Genomic DNA, 21,817 nt, shown 5'->3' with positions numbered 1-21,817 from the left:
GCTCGACAGAAAACTCTACGGTAAAATATGCCAGCGATCGCTATACAGGTTGCGGGTGTGCCCAACAGCGCCATCTGTCGTCCAAGTACCCAGTACTCAATGTAAACAAAGAACTCAATTTTCTCCTCGGTCCACTGCGTCTCTATTGGGGAGGAAGGGAGGGTCCTTTAATTTATAATCACCGGGTAAGTATATTCAAAAATTTATTTTATTATAAAAATAACATTTTTCAATATTTAACTTAGCCGGTGATTATAATAGCTGATTCACACCCAGGGGGGTGGGTAGAGACCAGCATTATATGTTTACATTATTATGAGCTAAGAATTTTTATTTCATTTTAGAAGTTATCAAAATAACAAAAACAAAATAAATAGGTACCTGGTAAGGAAGTCGACTTGAACAATTACTCTGCCTTTTTAAGTACGTCTTCCTTACGGAGCCTTGCGATCCTCTCAGGATGCTGATCGACCCCTAGGATCTGAAGTATCAAGGGTTGCAACCCATACAACAGGACCTCATCAAAACCCCTAATCTAAGCGCTTCTCAAGAAATGACTTTGACCACCCGCCAAATCAACCAGGATGCGAAAGGCTTCTTAGCCTTCCGGACAACCCAAAAAACAACAATAAAAACATTTCAAGAGAAAGATTAAAAAGGTTATGGAATTAGGGAATTGTAGTGGTTGAGCCCTCACCCACTACTGCATTCGCTGCTACGAATGGTCCCAGAGTGTAGCAGTCCTCGTAAAGAGACTGGACATCCTTAAGATAAAAAGACGCGAACACTGACTTGCTTCTCCAATAGGTTGCGTCCATTATACTTCGCAGAGATCTATTCTGTTTAAAGGCCACGGAAGTTGCGACAGCTCTAACTTCATGTGTCCTTACCCTCAGCAAAGCTTGGTCTTCCTCATTCAGATGGGAATGAGCTTCTCGTATTAACAGTCTGATAAAATAGGATAAGGCATTCTTTGACATAGGCAAAGATGGTTTCTTAACTGAACACCATAAAGCTTCAGACGGGCCTCTTAAAGGTTTAGTTCGTTTTAAATAGAACTTAAGAGCTCTTACAGGGCATAAGACTCTTTCTAGTTCATTTCCAACCATATTCGATAAGCTTGGAATATCGAACGATTTTGGCCAAGGTCGAGAAGGCAGCTCATTTTTGGCTAGAAAACCAAGTTGTAGAGAACATGTAGCCGTTTCAGATGAAAAACCGATGTTCTTGCTGAAGGCATGAATCTCACTGACTCTTTTAGCGGTGGCTAAGCAAACCAGGAAAAGAGTCTTTAAGGTGAGATCTTTCAGGGAGGCTGATTGTAGCGGCTCGAACCTGTCTGACATGAGGAATCTTAGTACCACGTCTAAATTCCAACCAGGTGTAACCAAACGTCGCTCCTTCGTGGTCTCAAAAGACTTAAGGAGGTCCTGTAGATCTTTATTGTTGGAAAGATCTAAGCCTCTGTGACGGAAGACTGATGCCAACATGCTTCTGTAATCCTTGATAGTGGGAGCTGAAAGAGATCGTTCTTTCCTCAGATATAAGAGGAAGTCAGCTATTTGAGTTACAGAGGTACTGGTCGAGGATACTGATACTGACTTGCACCAGTTTCGGAAGACTTCCCACTTCGATTGGTAGACTCTAAGGGTGGATGTTCTCCTTGCTCTAGCAATCGCTCTGGCTGCCTCCTTCGAAAAGCCTCTAGCTCTCGAGAGTCTTTCGATAGTCTGAAGGCAGTCAGACGAAGAGCGTGGAGGCCTTGGTGTACCTTCTTTACGTGTGGCTGGCGTAGAAGGTCCACCCTTAGGGGAAGTGTTCTGGGAACGTCTACTAGCCATCGAAGTACCTCGGTGAACCATTCTCTCGCGGGCCAGAGGGGAGCAACTAGCGTCAACCTTGTCCCTTCGTGAGAGGCGAACTTCTGCAGTACCTTGTTGACAATCTTGAACGGAGGGAATGCATATAGATCTAGATGAGACCAATCTAGGAGAAAGGCATCTATATGAACTGCTGCTGGGTCCGGGATTGGTGAGCAATATATTGGGAGCCTCTTGGTCATCGAGGTTGCAAAGAGATCTATGGTCGGCTGGCCCCAGGTGGCCCAAAGACTCTTGCATACATCCTTGTGGAGGGTCCATTCTGTTGGAAGAATTTGTCCCTTCCGACTGAGACAATCTGCCATGACATTCAAGTTGCCTTGGATGAACCTCGTAACTAGCGATATGTTTAGACCTTTTGACCAGGTGAGGAGGTCCCTTGCGATCTCGTACAGCGTCAGTGAGTGGGTCCCTCCTTGCTTGGAGATGTACGCCAAAGCCGTGGTGTTGTCCGAGTTCACCTCCACCACTTTGCCTTGAAGGAGAGACCTGAAGCTTTTCAAGGCCAGATGTACTGCCAGTAGCTCCTTGCAGTTGATATGCATTGTCCTTTGACTCGAGTTCCATATTCCCGAGCATTCCCGACCGTCTAATGTCGCGCCCCAGCCTACGTCCGATGCGTCCGAGAAGAGAACGTGGTTGGGAGTCTGAACAGCCAGGGGCAGACCCTCTCTGAGGTTGATACTATCCTTCCACCATGTCAGGCAAGACTTCATCTTCTCGGAAATGGGGATCGAGACCGCTTCTAGCGTCTTGTCCTTTTTCCAGTGAAATGCTAGGTGATATTGAAGAGGACGGAGGTGTAGTCTTCCTAATGCTACGAACTGTTCCAGGGATGATAGCGTCCCTATCAGACTCATCCACTTCCTGACTGAACATCGTTCCTTCTTCAGCATGTTCTGGATGCATAACTGGGCTTGGCTTGTTCTGGGGGCCGACGGAAAAGCCCGAAAAGCTAGACTGTGAATCTCCATCCCTAAATACACAATAGTTTGGGATGGGACCACTTGTGACTTTTCCATATTGACAAGGAGACCCAATTCCTTGGTCAGATCTAGAGTCCACTTTAGATCCTTCAGACAGCGACGACTGGAAGAAGCTCTGAGAAGCCAGTCGTCCAAATAGAGGGAGGCTCGGATGTCCGCTAAATGAAGGAATTTGGCTACATTCCTCATCAGCCTCGTAAACACAAGAGGAGCTGTGCTTAGGCCAAAGCACAGGGCTTGAAACTGGTAGACAACCTTTTCGAAAACGAATCTCAGAAAAGGTTGGGAGTCCGGGTGGATGGGGACGTGGAAGTAGGCGTCCCTTAGGTCTAACGAGACCATCCAGTCTTCCCTTCTGACCGCTGCTAGAACCGACTTTGTGGTCTCCATGGAGAACGTCTGCTTTGTGACAAAGACGTTCAGCGCACTGACGTCTAGCACCGGCCTCCACCCTCCTGTCTTCTTGGACACCAAGAAGAGACGGTTGTAGAATCCTGGGGTTTGATGGTCCAGGACTTTGACTACCGCTCCCTTCTCTAGTAAGAGAGATACTTCCTGTTTCAATGCCCGTCTCTTGTCTTCCTCTCTGTACCTGGGAGAGAGATCGATGGGGGACGTTGCTAGAGGGGGTTTTCGTACAAACGGGATCTTGTACCCTTCTCTGAGCAACTTCACAGATTGTGCATCTGCGCCTCTCTTTTCCCAGGTCTGCCAGAAGTTCTTGAGTCTGGCTCCCACTGCTGTCTGAAGAAGTTGGCAGTCAGACTCTGCCCTTAAAGGACTTGGTTCCTTTCTTCTTTCCACGTCTCCCTTCGGCACGAGCACCTCCTCTGCTGGAGGCTCTGCCACGAAAGGGCGGAATAAAACGGGACGCTGGAGTGTCCATCCTTGGTCTAGCTGACAAGGTAGGCAAAGGGGTAGCTTTGCGAGCAGAGGACGCAACAAGATCATGAGTATCCTTCTGTATCAAAGAAGCAGCAATCTCCTTAATCAGGTCCTCTGGAAAAAGGCACTTAGAAAGAGGAGCAAACAGAAGTTTGGATCTCTGGCATGGTGTAACTCCAGCTGAAAGGAATGAACACAGGTTTTCACACTTCTTAAGGACTCCGGACACAAAGGATGCAGCAAGCTCATTAGACCCATCACGTATGGCCTTGTCCATGCAGGACATAATGAGCAAGGAAGTCTCCTTCTCCGTCGGAGAGATCTTTCTGCTTAGAGCTCCTAGACACCAGTCTAAGAAGTTGAATACCTCGAAGGCTCTAAATATCCCTTTCAAAAGGTGGTCCAGGTCCGAAGATGACCAACATATCTTCGAGCGTCTCATGGCTAGGCGGCGGGGAGAGTCTACAAGACTTGAGAAGTCGCCCTGGGCAGAGGCAGGAACTCCCAAGCCGAGAACTTCTCCCGTGGCATACCAGACGCTCGATCTAGAAGAGAGTCTAGCAGGTGGAAACGTAAAAGCTGTCTTCCCTAAACTCTTTTTGGACTGCAGCCATTCTCCAATCACTCGCAAAGCTCTCTTGGACGAGCGTGCGAGGACGAGTCTAGTAAAGGCAGGAGCAGTTGACGGCATGCCTAACACAAACTCTGACGGAGGCGAACGCGGAGCTACAGACACAAACTGGTCCGGAAACATCTCTTTGAACAGGGCCAAAACTTTCCTAAAGTCCAAAGAGGGTTGCGTAGACTTGGGCTCGTCCAGTTCTGAGTGTGGTTCATCTTCATGTGCAGCACCATCATCATCAGAAAGTCCCTCATCCGATAACTGATGAGGGAACGGCAACGGAGTGGGTAACGGCTGGTTGGCTGAGTCCGGCCGCACGGGTGCATGCGTGACTGAGCCGGACGCAACGTCATGGAACTGTTGCCCAGTTTGTTAGCTGGCAACAACCATAGCAGCGCGGGGACGCACAGCGTCTACTCCAGACTGTCTAGACTGATGTGGGTGCGCAGTGGCAACCACACTGGGTTGCGGAGGTTGACGCACCGCGTCAAAACAAAACAACTCTGACGGTTGTTGAACCTCACGGACGTCAACGGATACCTCCGTGCGTCGCTGAACGTCAACATGCGGCTGGCAGATCACACTGGAACGCATGGGTGGCGGAACTCTCTCAACTGGAGTGCGTGAGAAGGTTACCTCAGCGTCCCCAGGACGCACAACCGATCGTGTGGGTGGTTGTAGGCAAGGAGCTGCACTAGCTGCTGGTGCGGCAGCAACCTTCTCCGCACGAAAGTCCTGCATAAGCGACGTGAGTTGCGACTGCATGTCTTGCAGTAAAGACCACTTAGGGTCTACAGGAGCAGGTGCGGCGACAGACGGTGTAACTGTCTGAAGCGGTACCGCTTTGCCTCTCTTAGGAGGTGAGCAGTCATCGGATGACTGCAGCGAGTCCGAACTGACCCAGTGGCTACAGCTGGGCCGTTGGACTTGCGCGGAAGGGACCGACTTGCGCTTTAACGGTCGTGAGACCTTGGTCCATGGTTTCTTGCGAGAAACCTCTTCCGCAGACGAGGTATAAATGGGCTCTCTCGTCTTTGTTTGGTAGGGGCGATCTTGGGTAGATACGCCCGAAACCACGGAGGGAACGTCTGTTCGCTGATTAAAGCCTCTCGAACCCATTTGTCGTACGACATTGCTTCTCCCCTGGACTTGGGAGCTTGCAAGAGGTCCCGGACTAGGAGGACGACAGGCACGAACAGACGAACCCTCAAGCGCAACACTATCCACAACACTATCACTCACTTTATCACTTCCCACTGCACTTTTACACTTCAGCTCCTTGACATCCGCCATGAGCTGATTACGGTCACTAGCCAGTGACTCAACTCTCTCACCCAGAGCTTGGATGGCACGCATCATATCAGCCATCGAAGGTTCCTGAGTGCCAGAAGGGGGATTAGGAGCAACCACTACAGGGGAAGGAATAGGTTGTGGGGCATGAGGAGAGGAAATGTCAATAGAACGAGAGGAACTTCTCCTAACTCTATCTCTCTCTAGCCTACGTGTATATTTTTGGAATTCGATAAAATCGAATTCCGAAAGCCCAACGCACTCCTCACATCGATCTTCCAATTGACAGGTTTTATCCCGACAATTGGAACAAACAGTGTGAGGGTCGATAGAGGCCTTCGGAAGACGCCTTGAACAGTCCCTAGCATTGCACTTCCTAAATTTTGGGACTTGTGAAGGGTCAGCCATTTTGAATTGGTCAAAGGGGAATTCAAAAACTATCAAAAAGTCATCAACAAAGAATCCGTAATCAAAAAGAGTTCAAGGAATTGTGAAGAAAAAGCCTGCACAGCGAAAGCTCAAAACTAGAATAGTGTACTTCACCAATTAGTTGTGAAAACAAATCCAGTTAGCAACAGCGAATAAGCACGTCTTGTCGGGAGCACGACAGAGAGAAAATTGAGTTCTTTGTTTACAGTGAGTACTGGGTACTTGGACGACAGATGGCGCTGTTGGGCACACCCGCAAACTGGATAGCGATCGCTGGCGAATTTTACCTTAGAGTTTTCTGTCGAGCAACAGAGTTGCAGCTATTATAATCACCGGCTAAGTTAAATATTGAAAAAATTAAAATTTCAGGTTTGTTAGGGTTTGACTATTCCCCCCTTAATTTGCATCACATACTAATTCTATCTGAATCTACATTAAATGATTCAGTAACTACATGTCTACATTAAGGAGAGGGGACTGATGCAGAAATTTTCATCACTTGCTTAAAAAACAAGCTTGTTTTGAAAATGTAATACAATAGAAAAAAAGACATGAGATTAAATTACCATGGTCACTATGGTGCCCATCCACAAGTAGTCTTGGTAATCTATTATTATTATTATTATTATTATTATTTTCAGTATTCTTACTAACTAAGCTACAGCCATAAATGGAAAAGCAGGATGCTATAAGCCCAAGGGGTCCAAAAGGGAAAAATAGCCCAATGCGGAGAGGAAATAAGGAAATAAACTACAAGGGAAGTTACAAATATTGTAAGAACAGTAACAACACTAAAATATATCTTTCATGCATAAACTACTGTAATCACTTATTATATCATTGTGTGTGTAAAGTAAGTGTATACAGTATAACAGTTAAAAGCAAGTTTTTTCCGTAGAGAGTAGAGGTCCCCTTTTTGTTTTTGTTTCATTTGTTGATGTCGGCTAACCCCCAAAATTGGGGGAAGTGCCTTGGTATATGTATGTATGTATCATTAATTTAAGATGTTTTTAGGGGGCCAGAACTGATTAAATTTTTGTTAGTTATTTTATATGGGAAAAATTGAACTGAGATGCGAGCAAATTGACTTACGAGCTCGGTCCAGGAACAAATTATACATGTATCTCAAGGTACTACTATACTAATAATTGCACACATTGGTTGGTCACTTATACTTGGTTCAGAAGCGGAAGGAGGAGATAAATTAGAGTTCTTGTACCTTTCTTCAACCCTGGAATCTGATTGCACTTAGTAAGAATCTGGATTCCATTAAGTCAAAGGTTTCAAAATACATGTAAAAGATACCAGATCAACTTTAGAAACTGAAGGTTGAGAAGGATTTGATTCTATCACCAATAAGATCAATCAATAGTAAAATACTAGGACTGTGTATTTCATTGAAAAATAGTAGGCTGGGGTTTAGGGCAGAATATGTTAGCTCCGGGGATTTGGTGGTTGCAGTCTCATTATCACCTACAAATACATTTTTGGAGGGAACAACAATAGCTGATTTCATGAAAGTGGAAAAATGCTCCATGAAAACGTTAAGCCGAGATTTAAGTTCATCAACATATTTCCTAAAATCTTCTAGTTCATTTGCTGTTTAACCACTAATCTCTACGTTAGTGCCTGCATCAACTAGCCTATATTGATTCAAACTTTCCCCTTAATTTACTATCATAATTTCTCTTACATTTTTAATACCTATCATGAACCCTTTTATTAACTAACTTGACATTTTCCACCATAAGCTTCTCTGGCTAATCTACACATTACAAAATCCTATGGTTTAGGTCACTATCATAATAATGGCCCAACAAGAAACACAAAGGGAATGCAGATCATTATCTTCAAAATGAAGCCTATGAACTCAACTATTAGAATGTAAACATATACTGAAACTATACCTTTATATTCTGTCTATCTACAAAATCCAAAAAACATTAATCAACTCACGACTATGGAAGTCATGCTGCCTGAGAATCAGAACAATGTTTCTTGCATGTAGTGACTTACTGTTATAATGTTGGTGGCAGCTCTGCGTCAATATTGTTTACTTGGCACATCAAAGATGACGTTGCCATACCAATAGGTAATATAAGAGAGGGAGAGAGAGGTCTTTCACTTTTTTTACTTAAGAAGTCGGAGAGCTGTAGCTTCAAAAGGTGGGCATGATGAACAGTAGCTAAGATTCTTTGAAATACAGTAATAAGAAAACAGACATGATAGACACTAAAGTAGCTATAAATGAAAAGATGTGATAAAATGTTATTTTCATTAGTAAATTAAATTTTTGAATATACTTACCCGGTGATCATATAGCTGTCAGCTCTGCTGCCCGACAGAAAAAACCTACGGACGGAATACGCCAGCGATCGCTATACAGGTGGGGGTGTACATCAACAGCGCCATCTGTCGAGCAGGTACTCAAGTACTCGATGTCAACACAACCAATTTTCTCCTCGGTCCACTGGGTCTCTATTGGGGAGGAAGGGTGGGTCCTTTAATTTATGATCACCGGGTAAGTATATTCAAAAATTTATTTTACTAATGAAAATAACATTTTTCAATATTAAACTTACCCGGTGATCATATAGCTGATTCACACCCAGGGGGGTGGGTAGAGACCAGCATATATGTTAACATTAAGAGCTAAGTATTCCGTATTTCATTTTAGCAGTTATTCAAAATAACAAACATAAAATTAATAAGTACCTGGTAAGGAAGTCGACTTGAACAATTACTCTGCCTTTTTAAGTACGTCTTCCTTACTGAGCCTCGCGATCCTCACAGGATGCTGAGCGACTCCTAGGAGCTGAAGTATGAAGGGTTGCAACCCATACTAAAGGACCTCATCAAAACCTCTAATCTAGGCGCTTCTCAAGAAAGAATTTGACCACCCGCCAAATCAACCAGGATGCGAAAGGCTTCTTAGCCTTCCGGACAACCCAAAAAAACAACAATAAAAAACATTTCAAGAGAAAGATTAAAAAGGTTATGGGATTATGGGAATGTAGTGGTTGAGCCCTCACCCACTACTGCACTCGCTGCTACGAATGGTCCCAGGGTGTAGCAGTTCTCGTAAAGAGACTGGACATCTTTAAGGTAAAATGATGCGAACACTGACTTGCTTCTCCAATAGGTTGCATCCATTACACTCAGCAGAGATCTGTTTTGTTTGAAGGCCACTGAAGTCGCGACAGCTCTAACTTCATGTGTCCTTACCTTCAGCAAAGCATGGTCCTCCTCATTCAGATGGGAATGAGCTTCTCGAATTAAAAGTCTGATATAATAAGAAACTGCATTCTTCGACATAGGTAAAGAAGGTTTCTTAATGGCACACCATAAAGCTTCTGACTGGCCACGTAATGGTTTAGTACGTTTCAAATAGTACTTAAGAGCTCTTACAGGGCATAGTACTCTTTCTTGTTCATTTCCAACCAAATTAGAAAGGCTTGGAATCTCGAACGATTTGGGCCAAGGACGAGAAGGAAGTTCGTTTTTGGCTAAAAAACCAAGCTGTAAGGAACATGTAGCCGTTTCAGATGTAAATCCAATGTTCCTGCTGAAGGCGTGTATCTCACTGACTCTTTTAGCTGTTGCTAAGCAGACGAGGAAAAGAGTCTTCAAAGTGAGATCTTTAAAAGAGGCTGATTGAAGTGGTTCGAACCTTGCTGACATAAGGAACCTTAGTACCACGTCTAAGTTCCAACCTGGTGTGGCCAACCGACGCTCCTTCGAGGTCTCAAAAGACTTAAGGAGGTCCTGTAGATCTTTGTTGTTGGAAAGATCTAAGCCTCTGTGACGGAAGACTGTTGCCAACATGCTTCTGTAACCCTTGATCGTGGGAGCTGAAAGGGATCTTTCCTTCCTTAGGTATAAAAGGAAGTCAGCTATCTGAGTTACAGAGGTACTGGTTGAGGATACTGATTTTTACTTGCACCAGCTTCGGAAGACTTCCCACTTCGACTGGTAGACTTTGAGAGTGGATGTTCTCCTTGCTCTAGCAATCGCTCTGGCTGCCTCCTTCGAAAAGCCTCTAGCTCTCGAGAGTCTTTCGATAGTCTGAAGGCAGTCAGACGAAGAGCGTGGAGGCTTGGGTGTACCTTCTTTACATGCGGCTGACGCAGAAGGTCCACTCTTAGAGGAAGTGTTCTGGGAACGTCTACTAGCCATTGCAGTACCTCGGTGAACCATTCTCTCGCGGGCCAGAGGGGAGCAACCAACGTCAACCTTGTCCCTTCGTGAGAGGCGAACTTCTGCAGAACTCTGTTGACAATCTTGAACGGGGGGAACGCATAAAGGTCTAGATGGGACCAATCCAGAAGAAAGGCATCTATGTGAACTGCTGGTGGGTCCGGAATCGGTGAGCAATAAATTGGGAGCCTCTTGGTCATCGAGGTTGCGAACAGATCTATGGTAGGCTGACCCCATAATGCCCATAGTCTGTTGCAAACATTCTTGTGAAGGGTCCACTCTGTTGGGATGATTTGACCCTTCCGGCTGAGGCGGTCTGCCATGACATTCATGTCGCCTTGAATGAACCTCGTTACTAGGGATATGTTTCGATCTCTTGACCAGGTGAGGAGGTCCCTTGCGATCTCGTACAACGTCATCGAATGAGTCCCTCCTTGCTTGGAGATGTACGCCAAGGCTGTGGTGTTGTCGGAGTTCACCTCCACCACCTTGCCTAGAAGGAGGGACTTGAAGCTTCTCAAGGCCAGATGAACCGCCAGTAGCTCCTTGCAGTTGATGTGCAGCGTTCGTTGATCCGCATTCCACGTGCCCGAGCATTCCCGACCATCCAATGTCGCACCCCAGCCCGTGTCCGATGCGTCCGAGAAGAGAAGGAGGTCGGGGGTCTGAACAGCCAGTGGCAGACCCTCCTTGAGGAGAATGTTGTTCTTCAACCAAGTCAGTGAAGACTTCATCTTCTCGGAAATAGGAACCGAGACCGCTTCTAGCGTCTTGTCCTTTCTCCAGTGAGCAGCTAGGTGAAACTGAAGGGGTCGGAGGTGGAGTCTCCCTAACGCGATGAACTGGTCCAGTGATGAAAGCGTCCCTATCAGACTCATCCACTGTCTGACTGAACATCGGTCCTTCTTCAGCATGGACTGGATGAATTCTTGGGCTTGACTGATTCTGGGGGCCGACGGAAAAGCCCGAAAAGCTTGACTCTGAATCTCCATTCCTAGGTATACTATAGTTTGGGATGGGACGAGTTGGGACTTTTCCAAATTGACCAGGAGACCCAATTCCTTGGTCAGATCTAGAGTCCACTGTAGATTCTCCAGACAGCGACGACTTGACGAAGCTCTTAAAAGCCAGTCGTCCAAATAGAGGGAGGCTCTGATGTTTGCTAAATGCAGGAATTTGGCAATATTCCTCATCAGTTTGGTAAAAACTAGAGGTGCCGTGCTTAGGCCAAAGCACAGGGCTTGGAACTGGTAGACAACCTTCCCGAAAACGAACCTTAGAAAAGGTTGGGAATCTGGGTGGATGGGGACGTGAAAGTAAGCGTCCTTTAGGTCTAACGAGACCATCCAGTCTTCCTTCCTGACCGATGCTAGAACTGACTTTGTCGTCTCCATGGTGAACGTCTGCTTTGTGACAAAGACATTCAGAGCACTGACGTCTAGCACCGGTCTCCACCCTCCTGTCTTCTTCGGCACTAAGAAGAGGCGATTGTAGAAGCCCGGGGATTGATGGTCCCGGACTATGACTACCGCTCCCTTTTGTAGTAAGAGAGACACCTCTTGCTGTAAAGCTTGTCTCTTGTCCTCCTCTCTGTACCTGGGAGAGAGGTCGATGGGAGTTGTTGCTAGAGGGGGGTTGTGCAAGAATGGAATCCTGTACCCCTCCCTGAGTAACTTCACAGACTGTGGGTCTGCGCCTCTGTTCTCCCAGGCCTGCCAGTAGTTCTTGAGCCTGGCTCCCACTGCTGTCTGAAGAAGGTGGCAGTCAGACTCTGCCTCTAGAGGACTTGGAACCCTTCTTCTTGCTCCCACGTTGACTTCCGGCACGAGCACCTCCTCTGCTGGAGGCTCTGCCACGAAAGGGCGGAATGAACCTTGACGCTGGAGTGTCCATCCTGGGTCTAGGCACGGAGGGCAAAGGAGTGGCTTTGCGTGCGGATGACGCCACCAGGTCATGAGTGTCTTTCTGGATCAATGAGGCGGCAATCTCCTTGATCAACTCTTCAGGGAAGAGACACTTCGAGAGGGGAGCAAACATAAGCTCCGACTTTTGACATGGGGTGACTCCAGCTGACAAGAAGGAGCAAAGGTGATCCCGCTTCTTGAGGACCCCGGACACGAAAGAAGCCGCAAGCTCACTAGAACCATCCCGAATGGCTTTGTCCATGCAGGACATAATGAGCATGGAAGTTTCCTTATCAGAAGGGGAGGTCTTCCTGCTCAACGCTCCCAAACACCAGTCCAAGAAGTTAAAGACTTCGAATGCACGGAAAACTCCCTTCATAAGATGGTCCATATCCGAAGGAGTCCAGCAAATCTTGGAGTGTCTCATAGCCAGCCTGCGGGGAGAGTCTACCAGACTTGAGAAGTCGCCCTGGGCAGAGGCAGGAACTCCCAAGCCGAGAACTTCTCCCGTGGCATACCAGACGCTAGATCTGGAAGTAAGCTTGGCCGGGGGAAACATGAAGGATGTCTTCCCAAGTTGCTTTTTGGACTGCAACCACTCTCCCAGTACCCTTAAAGCTCTCTTGGACGAGCGAGCGAGTACGAGCTTCGTAAAGGCAGGTGCTGCTGACTGCATGCCTAAAGCGAACTCAGAGGGAGGCGAGCGTGGTGCTGCAGACACAAACTGATCCGGATATAAATCCTTGAACAGCGCAAGCACTTTCCTAAAGTCTAAGGATGGAGGCGTGGTCTTGGGTTCGTCGATGTCCGAGTGTTGGTCGTCAAGATGTGCAGCTTCGTCATCATCAGAGATTCCATCGTCTGAATGTTGAGGAGGAAGAGGCAACGGAGTAGGTAGAAGCTGGACGGCTGAGTCAGGCAGCACGGGTGCATGCGTGGCTGCACTGGACCCAACGTCATGCCACTGTTGGTCAGTCTGAGAACTGGCAACAACCATAGCTGAGTGGGTGCGCAAAGTGTCTACTCCCGACTGTGGAAGGATAGCGGAGACCACCGTGGGTTGCGGAGGCTGACGCACCGCGTCAAAACACGGCAGCTTAACTCCACCCTCCTGTTGTTGTGGTAGCTCACGAACGGCAACGGAGGGTTCCGTGCGTCTGTGAACGTCAGCATGCGTCTGGCAGGGTCGACTGCGCATGGGTGGAGGAGCTCTCACAGCTGGAGTGTGGGAGCAGGCAGCCTCAGCGTCTGCTGGGCGCACAACCGTGGTAGGTTGTAGGCTAACGGGTGCAGCGTCAACCTTCTCCGCACGAAACTCCTGCATAACAGCAGCTAACTGAGTCTGCATAGACTGCAGCAAAGACCACTTAGGGTCTATAAAAGCGGGTGCGGCAACAGACGGAGTTACTGTCTGTTGTGACTTAGGGTCTACAACAGCGGGTGCGGCAACAGACGGAGTTACTGCCTGTTGCGGTACCACTTTGCCTCTCTTAGGAGGTGTGCAGTCGTCGGAGGACTGCAGCGAGTCCGAACTGACCCAGTGGCTACACCTGGGCCGTTGGACTTGCTCGGAAGGGACCTTACGTTTAAGAGGCCGTGAGACCTTGGTCCATCGTTTCTGTCGAGAAACCTCTTCCGCAGACGAGGAATGAACGGGCTCACTCGTCTTCTTGTGGGTGGGACGATCTAGGAAAGATACGTCCGAAACCACGGAGGGAACGTCTGTCCGCTGATTAAAGCCTGTCGAACCCTTTGGTCGTACGACATTGCTTCTCCCCTGGGCTTGGGAGCTTGCAAGAGGTCCCGGACTGGGAGGACGACAGGCACGAACAGACGCACCCTCATGCGTAACACTGACACTTTTCACTGCACTGACACTCACTTCATTTCCCACTGCACTTTTACCTTTCAACTCCCTGACGTCAGCCATGAGTTGATTGCGGTCATTCGCCAATGACTCGACTCTCTCACCTAGAGCCTGAATGGCACGCATCATATCTGCCATTGAAGGTTGATGAGAGCTAGCAGGGGGGTCGGGTGCAACCACTACAGGGGAAGGAATAGGTTGTGGGGCATGGGGAGAGGAAAAATCAATTGAGCGAGACGAACTCCTCCTGATCCTATCCTTCTCTAGCCTACGTGAATATTTAAGGAATTCTTGAAAATCGAATTCCGAAAGCCCAACGCATTCCTCACATCGATCTTCCAATTGACAGGCTTTACCCCTACAATTGGAACAAATGGTGTGCGGATCGATAGAGGCCTTCGGAAGACGCCTTGAACAGTCCCTAGCGCTACACTTCCTGTACTTGGGGACTTGAGAAGGGTCAGACATCTTGAATTAGTCAAAGGGGGGAATTCAAAATCTATCCAAGTCGTCAACAAATAATCCAAAATCCAATAAAAGAATGCAAGGAAGTATTGAAGATAACTTCTGCACAGCGATAGCTAATAACCAGAAATGAATACTTCACCAAATAACGTGAAAATCAATCCAGAAAACAAGAGCGTATTCAGTAGGTCTTGCCGGTGGCACGACAGAGAGAAAATTGGTTCTGTGTTGACATCGAGTACTTGAGTACCTGCTCGACAGATGGCGCTGTTGATGTACAACCCCACCTGTATAGCGATCGCTGGCGTATTCCGTCCGTAGGTTTTTTCTGTCGGGCAGCAGAGCTGACAGCTATATGATCACCGGGTAAGTTTAATATTGAAAAATGAAATTTCACCAGACCAAAGTAGAATTACATAAAGTCCAGTCTTAGCCATCTGAATCATTGACACAATAAAGTTTAAGTATAATTACCTGATATCTTCATCAAGAATTAAATTTCTGAAGACTTCTTTAGTAATCTTTGAGAATGCTAAATTGAACGTCTCTGGTTCTTTCGGATATCCTTTAGCTAACTTTTCAACAACATCTAATCTTAGAGCATTTACAGCATGATCCCTCGAGAGTTTATTATGTGAAGAATCTGTGAAAATGTTGCGCAGTCTTGTCTCACTTAACGTTCTGAAAAAAAAAATGTAAGCATTACTTAGATTAAATCTTTGGTAAAAATATTAAACATTCATATAATATTCATATAAATATTTATTTCCTTGTGGTAACTAAACTATCTATTTAAGAATGAACTATGACTATTCAACCAGAAAGCTTAACAATATTTTGGCTCACTTTAATGTTAAAAAAGCTCAGCAAGTACTGTATATAAACAAATATTCCAATATCTCAAAATAATAAATTCCACATTTACAAAAACAAATTATCATCAATGCATATACAGTACATACTTTTTGTCCTTTACCATAAGTAATATCTTAAGTGGAACTGGAGTGGTCTTTAATTTTGTTATTAAAGTAAGTGGTTAATGAAAGGTGGTGAACGGTGATTAGTCTCGCCCACTCACCTGTCAAAGACTCTCGACTTTTGTCTTTGCCCGCAACTAGTACAGTACGGAAGTACTTTAGCAGCCTACAAAAAAGGCTGTTTATTCTTTCTATAAATTTTTCAATTCTGATAGGTAGCTTACTGGCTTCATGTTATGGAGGCAAAACAAGATAGAGTATTCCTAAATGCATGGGAAATGGTGAACAATATACCCAGTTTACGGTTAAGCCAGAATTTGATCCACACTCAATCTGTGTTTTTAGTAGAAGCATGATTGTTTGCTATTGTGGCCTCTGTTCAGCAGCATCCATATGCTTTGAAGAGGAAAAGGAAGGCTAAGGACTCTTCAGTGTCATCCCTGACAATGCCTAAACTGATGCCAATGAAGCTCTACGCCTCTTTTTCTCTTTCCATTGACAGTGCCGGCCACTGAATCTCCTATATATACGCCTATGCTTGGTCCCATGGGAGTCCATGTCAGGGGCCAAACCTTAATCTGCATCAGTGAGTTTTTCAATGTTTGGTGGCATGTGAACTTTCCCTAGAGAACACTACTCTCCAAAATCTGATGATAGCTCTCCAGTTGCCATTAAGATTACCAAAGACTAATTCATGCCCAGTATCCCTAGCTTAATAAGGCTTGTGTGGCAAGACCCATAAAGTTCGCCAGGAGCCGTTAACCTCAGTAATAGTTACACCGGTATTTGAGAGGCCTAGGTAACAAATGCCTCCAGTGTCTCTGCCTGTGTCAGTGAGATTGGTATCTTTGAGAACTAAAAAGGTGTCCCAAGTGCATGCCCCTTTGCCAGTGAGATCGGTAGCAGTAAGGCCCCAGGTGTCCCCATGCATACCACTAGGCCAGTGAGCCCGGTGGCTATAAAGCCCAAGGCGTCACCCGTGCCTGCCACTGTGCCTATGACCCCGAGACCCGTGGCTCTCATTGAGATCCCTGTGCCAGCGACCTTAGTACCAGTGATACCCTCTCCAAAACCAGTCTATGATAATGTCTACCTATTTCCCGGGGACAGTGACCGTGAGTACTGTGATTCCTGTCAGAGGAAACTCTACGGTCATCATCGATGGTCACTCAGACCTCAACTCCTCTGCTTGTAGAGCCTGTGAGGAAGTATATTAATGGGAAGAATTGAGTGCACTCTTCCTTATATTTTTACAGCTTTTCCTCTTTTCCTTCTGATTCTGGCACTATCTCTCAAGAAGTCGAATAAATCCAGGAGCGCTAATGCAGAAGTCTCACTAGACTCCTAGCAATCTCACCTCTCCCAGGGCCCCCAGTATGTGGAAACCTGCGGGGCAGGACTGAGGTATCAGTATGGGTGCCCTGGTAGCCAGGCCTGTTGGAAGTGCATGGCTCTGTAGGGACCCATCCACTCTTTCCATCAGCCAAGTGTTGGAGGAGCTTGACTCACTCGTTTCTGCCTGGACAAAAAAAGAGCTGCTTTCTTCTTCATCATGTCCTGGATAGAGAATATGGCAGCTTTACAAGTCATTGTGTGACTGCACACAGCCGGTAACTTCCGGTTGATATTTGACACGCCATAGCCGGACTCTAATCCTAACCAATACAAGAAAGGGTATGAGCTTCAATTTCTGTCTCTGTTTGGATCGATGACAAAGATTAGTCTCTTTCTGATGTCAACTGCAGATGGTCTAAGCCTGGCTCACCATCAGTCCCGAATTACATTGCCTGTTCTGTTCTTGGCCATGAATGTTTTTATTTATGAGAAAGGGATAGTTCTCCCGAGAAGCCTGCAAAGCTCGGGATTTGCCAACCCCAATGGCACTGAACTATGCCCTAGAACTACTTTTTACAGGTTCTGGCACTCATTTGTGAATGAAACGAACTGGGTGTGGCGACCAAGACACTAATGACAAGTCGGTCCCTGGTCACTGATCAGCAATCCTCAATAGAGGCCTTCTCTTGAGCTGCCGTGGTCAGTTTTATAAAGTATTGCTTTGAACCAGAGGAATTATCAGATTGTGTGAGTGAATTCATTGGCCTCCAGATGTTTTAGTTTTCGAGGCAGTCTTCTGTGCCGACATTTCTACTGACTTAGCTGAGTGTTTGTCCTATTGGGAAGTCTCCTGATTCATCAGCCATGGAGTCTTCTGCTATGATACCCTCAAAGCAGTGTCGTGGTTTGACCAGTGGTTAGGTGTGGTGATGTACTTCCACAGACAACACGGTTATATACCTCAACTCAATAGTGAAGTACAGGATGCTTGTGCTGTCTAGTGAGAAGGCAGTGACCTTTTTGGTACACTAGGAAGCAAACTACAGTAGTGGGGCAACTGGGTGTTGAAGAAGAGTGATGCCTTGGTGTCCCAACCTTCTCATCCTGCCAAAACTAAGTGGATGCCTGTCATGCCATTTGGCAGTGAAGGTAAGGAAGGAGGAAAGGTATACTGAAGTCTGCAGTACCCTCTTACCGCTGTTGTTGCAAGTAGGGGGATGCCCATCTCTGGGGTTCTACAGTCATTTGTTGTTGAAAAGGTGCAGGGGTAAAAATACATGTCTGCACATTTTTCATACCTAAAATGAACAAAGAGAAGATGAAGGTTGAGAACCCCATTGTGATAAATACATAGTTCTTAGAAGAGGTAGAGAATTTCCGATACTTTGGAGACAAGCTGGGAATTTCTGATACTTTGGACACACACTGGACTGTGAAGCAGAAGTTGTCAGAGGTCTATGATTGGCTGCAGCATGGATGAAATGGAGAGATTACTAAGACTATTAGTAAATAAATACAGTATGTCACATTAGCAGAGAAAATAGACTCAAGATAGTTACATAATGCCTGGATTACTCTTTATAACTGACATGTTGACAATGACCAAGAAAATACAACAGATTTAGAAGAGGTGAGAATGATAAGATTCATAGCTGGTGTATAGAGCCAAGATCAAATTGAAAATAAGGAACTGGTAGAGACATGGTGTTCCTAAGCTGGCAACAGACTGAGAACATAACACAGACATGATGAAAACCTATATATATGTCAAGGAACTATTGGAAAAAAGGGATATATGAAGATATATATGTAATATATATGTCAAGGAACTATTGGAAAAAAGGGATATATGAAGATATATATGTAATACTGAGATTCAGGAAAAAAGAGTAATTCTGCTACATATGAATTGGGTGTATTCTAAGAGTTCTCGATTAATTTAGACCTCCAGGTCTTAACCTCCAATCCCCTACTTTCCATTGTTTTCAGTCAGGTAATCTTCATAACACTAGTAAACTAGTTTATATATGTATCAAGAATCCCTACAGCTAAAGTATTAACCCTCATGCGACGAAAAGCATCAATGGAAGTGCATATACCAATAAGCGTTTAGTGACAGAATTTGGAAGGGTATGTGAGAGAAGGAAGTTAAGAGTTAATGTAGGTAGAGTAAGGTATTGAGATGTACGAGAAGGGAAGGTGGTGTGAGGTTGAATGTCATGTTGAATGGAGAGTTACGTGAGGAGGTGGATCAGTTTAAGCACTTGGGGTCTGTTGTTGCAGCAAATGGTGGAGTGGAAGCAGATGTGCATCAGAGAGTGAATGAAGAATTCTAAGTGTTGGGGGCAGTGAAGGGAGTGGTAAGGAATAGAGGGTTGAGCATGAATGTAAAGAGGGTTCTGTATGAGAAAGTGATTGTACCAACTGTGATATATGGATCGGAGTTGTGGGGAATGAAAGTGACGGAGACAGAAATTGAATGTGTTTGAGATGAAGAGTGTGAGAAGTATGGCTGGTGTATCTCAAGTAGATAGGGTTAGGAATGAGGTAGTGAGGGTGAGAACGGGTGTAAGAAATGAGTTAGCAGCTAGAGTGGATATGAATGTGTTGAGGTGGTTTGGCCATGTTGAAAGAATGGAAAATGGCTGTCTGCTGAAGAAAGTGATGAATGCAAGAGTTGATGGGAGAAGTACAAGAGGAAGGCCAAGGTTTGGGTGGATGGATGGAGTGAAGAAAGCTCTGGGTGATAGGAGGATAGATGTGAGAGAGACGAGAGTGCGTGCAAGAAATAGGAATGAAAGGCGAGTGATTGTGACGCAGTTCCGGTAGGCTCTGCTACTTTTTCCGGTCACCTTGGATGACCGCAGAGGTAGCAGCAGTAGGGGATACAGCGTGATGAAGATTCATCTGTGGTGGATAACAGGGGGGGGTGGGCTGCGGCACCCTAGCAGTACCAGCCAAACTTGTTTGAGTCCATCGTCAGGCTGGGAGTAGCGTAGAGATGAAAGGTCCCCTTTTTTTCACTTGTTTGATGTTAGCAACCCCCCAAAATTGGGGGAAGTGCCTTGGTATATGGATGGGTCTATTGACGTATGTAGTACAATCTCTATTAATCACAAGGCAGAAAATTGCATTTTTTTTATGCATATGACAGCAACATGATTTAATCTACAAATTGAACTCGGTTGAGTCCCTTGTCAGGCTGGGAGGAACGTAGAGAGTAGAGGTCCCCTTTTTGTTTTTGTTTCTTTGTTGATGTCGGCTACCCCCCAAAATTGGGGGAAGTGCCTTGGTATATGTATGTATGTACATTTTAGATTGAAATACAGTAATGGATTGTATAAGGTTAGTCACCCCTTGGCTTTAGCTGTGAAAGTATATTCAGCAAGTTCCTTAGTGACATCACTCAAATGTTGACTAACATTATCTACATCATGTTTAAAAGAACAGTTCAGTACAGTATGTATTGGAAGCTGAAAGAGCCTGTGATAACTGTAATATTTCATGATAAAGTCTTTTGTAGGAAATAGCTGGAAAGGAGACAAACTGTGCATACTAGAAACAAAACCTTACTTAGACTACCACACTGAGATTACAAAAGGAATGCTATCTGGGGTTTTGCCTTTCATGTTTCAAGAAATAACACTTGTGTGTGTGTGTGTTATTGATAAATTCAGTCAATCTCCTAATGGCTAATACATAACAAAATAGTTTCAAATAAAGTTAATCTATGTGCATTATGTTCTGCACCTGTTCAAAACATTTTAATTTATTGCTCATTCATGATCTTTTATACTGAACAAAAGACAGGGGGAGAAAACCTATCTTATGTCTAACCCCATAAAGATAAAAGCTCATGTAACAGCTTTTATGATAATTGCCTAAAATAAAGCTGTCAGCACCACGACCAACCAATTTTTAGGCATACGCAAGAGAAAGGTTTGCAATGCGTAAAACATATATAGATTAAAAATTCATACTTCCTCAGTTACTGTACAATAATTACCATCATATTACCTGGCAGATATCATTATTTCTTCTGGTAACTCATCGGGAATTGTGAATGATCTTTTCTCCTTCCCTGCTTCTTTGGATAACTGATGAATTGCTCTTATAATATGCTGGCATTCCTTTACCCCTAGCTTGATAGCTTTCATAAGATCCTGTAGTAGTATATTCTCTGCATTTCCTTCAAGCATCACTGATAAAAGAAGCACAAGTTACAATAGGCTCAAATAAATACAGGTAATTATTCAACTATTCATCACATATACACGTTGGTGAAATTTAACAGTAGAAATCCCTTTATCTAAAATCTATAAGCTATGCATGCAGTGGTGCATTTCACTGACAACATAAAAAAAAATAAACCTAAAATAATATTAGTTAAACACTTCTTTATCATGTGATTTAAGGGAGATTCACTCGCTTCAGAATAATATAACAAACTTAAATTTTTATGTCTCAAACATTTCTTTCTCCCATGATTGTCTCTTTAACCAATTGACCATTTATTCTCAAGAAGCCCATAAGTGGTACCTCATACAATGTGCCCTGTGTGGCACACTATATTTACTACGTTATGTTTTTTCATAAATCAAGAAAACCGAATTCAGTAGACCTATACAGAGGCATTATAAACCATAATATATTAAAATTATCTCTTACATTTAGTAACCAATGAAGTGTAAAGTATAAGGATTACTTTTCAAGAATGATTCCATCTCATGTGTTATATGGCACTGATTATTCGCTACTCCATAGCAGGAGATAATTTTTCTCCTTCTGTGTTTTGAAAGGTTAGAATTTAGTTTCAATTAATTTCATAAAGTATAATCTAAGGAATAAGAGAATGATCTTTCTTTAATAAAAAAAAAAAAAAAAATTTAGTCACTGTAGGATACAAATGTGTTATAATCATAGGCTTTGAGTAATAAGGTCCCCGTCTTTGAATGTTCTTTTATCTTCTTACAACTATCT

At 44.8% G+C, this 21,817-nt stretch overlaps 1 protein-coding gene across 1 annotated transcript in view; it reads right to left on the bottom strand.

Moving 5' to 3' along the window:
- Positions 1–21,817, bottom strand: part of PNPase (polyribonucleotide nucleotidyltransferase 1) — a 185,568-nt gene that overhangs the window by 59,141 nt on the left and 104,610 nt on the right. Inside the window, exons 7-8 of the mRNA XM_068386971.1 lie at positions 20,855–21,038; positions 15,000–15,206 (exon numbers count right to left, since the gene is read on the bottom strand). Of these exons, the coding sequence (XP_068243072.1) occupies positions 15,000–15,206; positions 20,855–21,038 (391 nt within the window). The remainder of the gene's footprint in view (positions 1–14,999; positions 15,207–20,854; positions 21,039–21,817) is intronic.

Source organism: Palaemon carinicauda, chromosome 14 (assembly GCF_036898095.1).
Source record: "Palaemon carinicauda isolate YSFRI2023 chromosome 14, ASM3689809v2, whole genome shotgun sequence".
Classification (NCBI taxonomy): domain Eukaryota; kingdom Metazoa; phylum Arthropoda; class Malacostraca; order Decapoda; family Palaemonidae; genus Palaemon; species Palaemon carinicauda.
The sequence above is the reverse complement of the archived record's forward strand: the minus strand, read 5'-3'. Positions and strand labels throughout refer to the sequence as shown.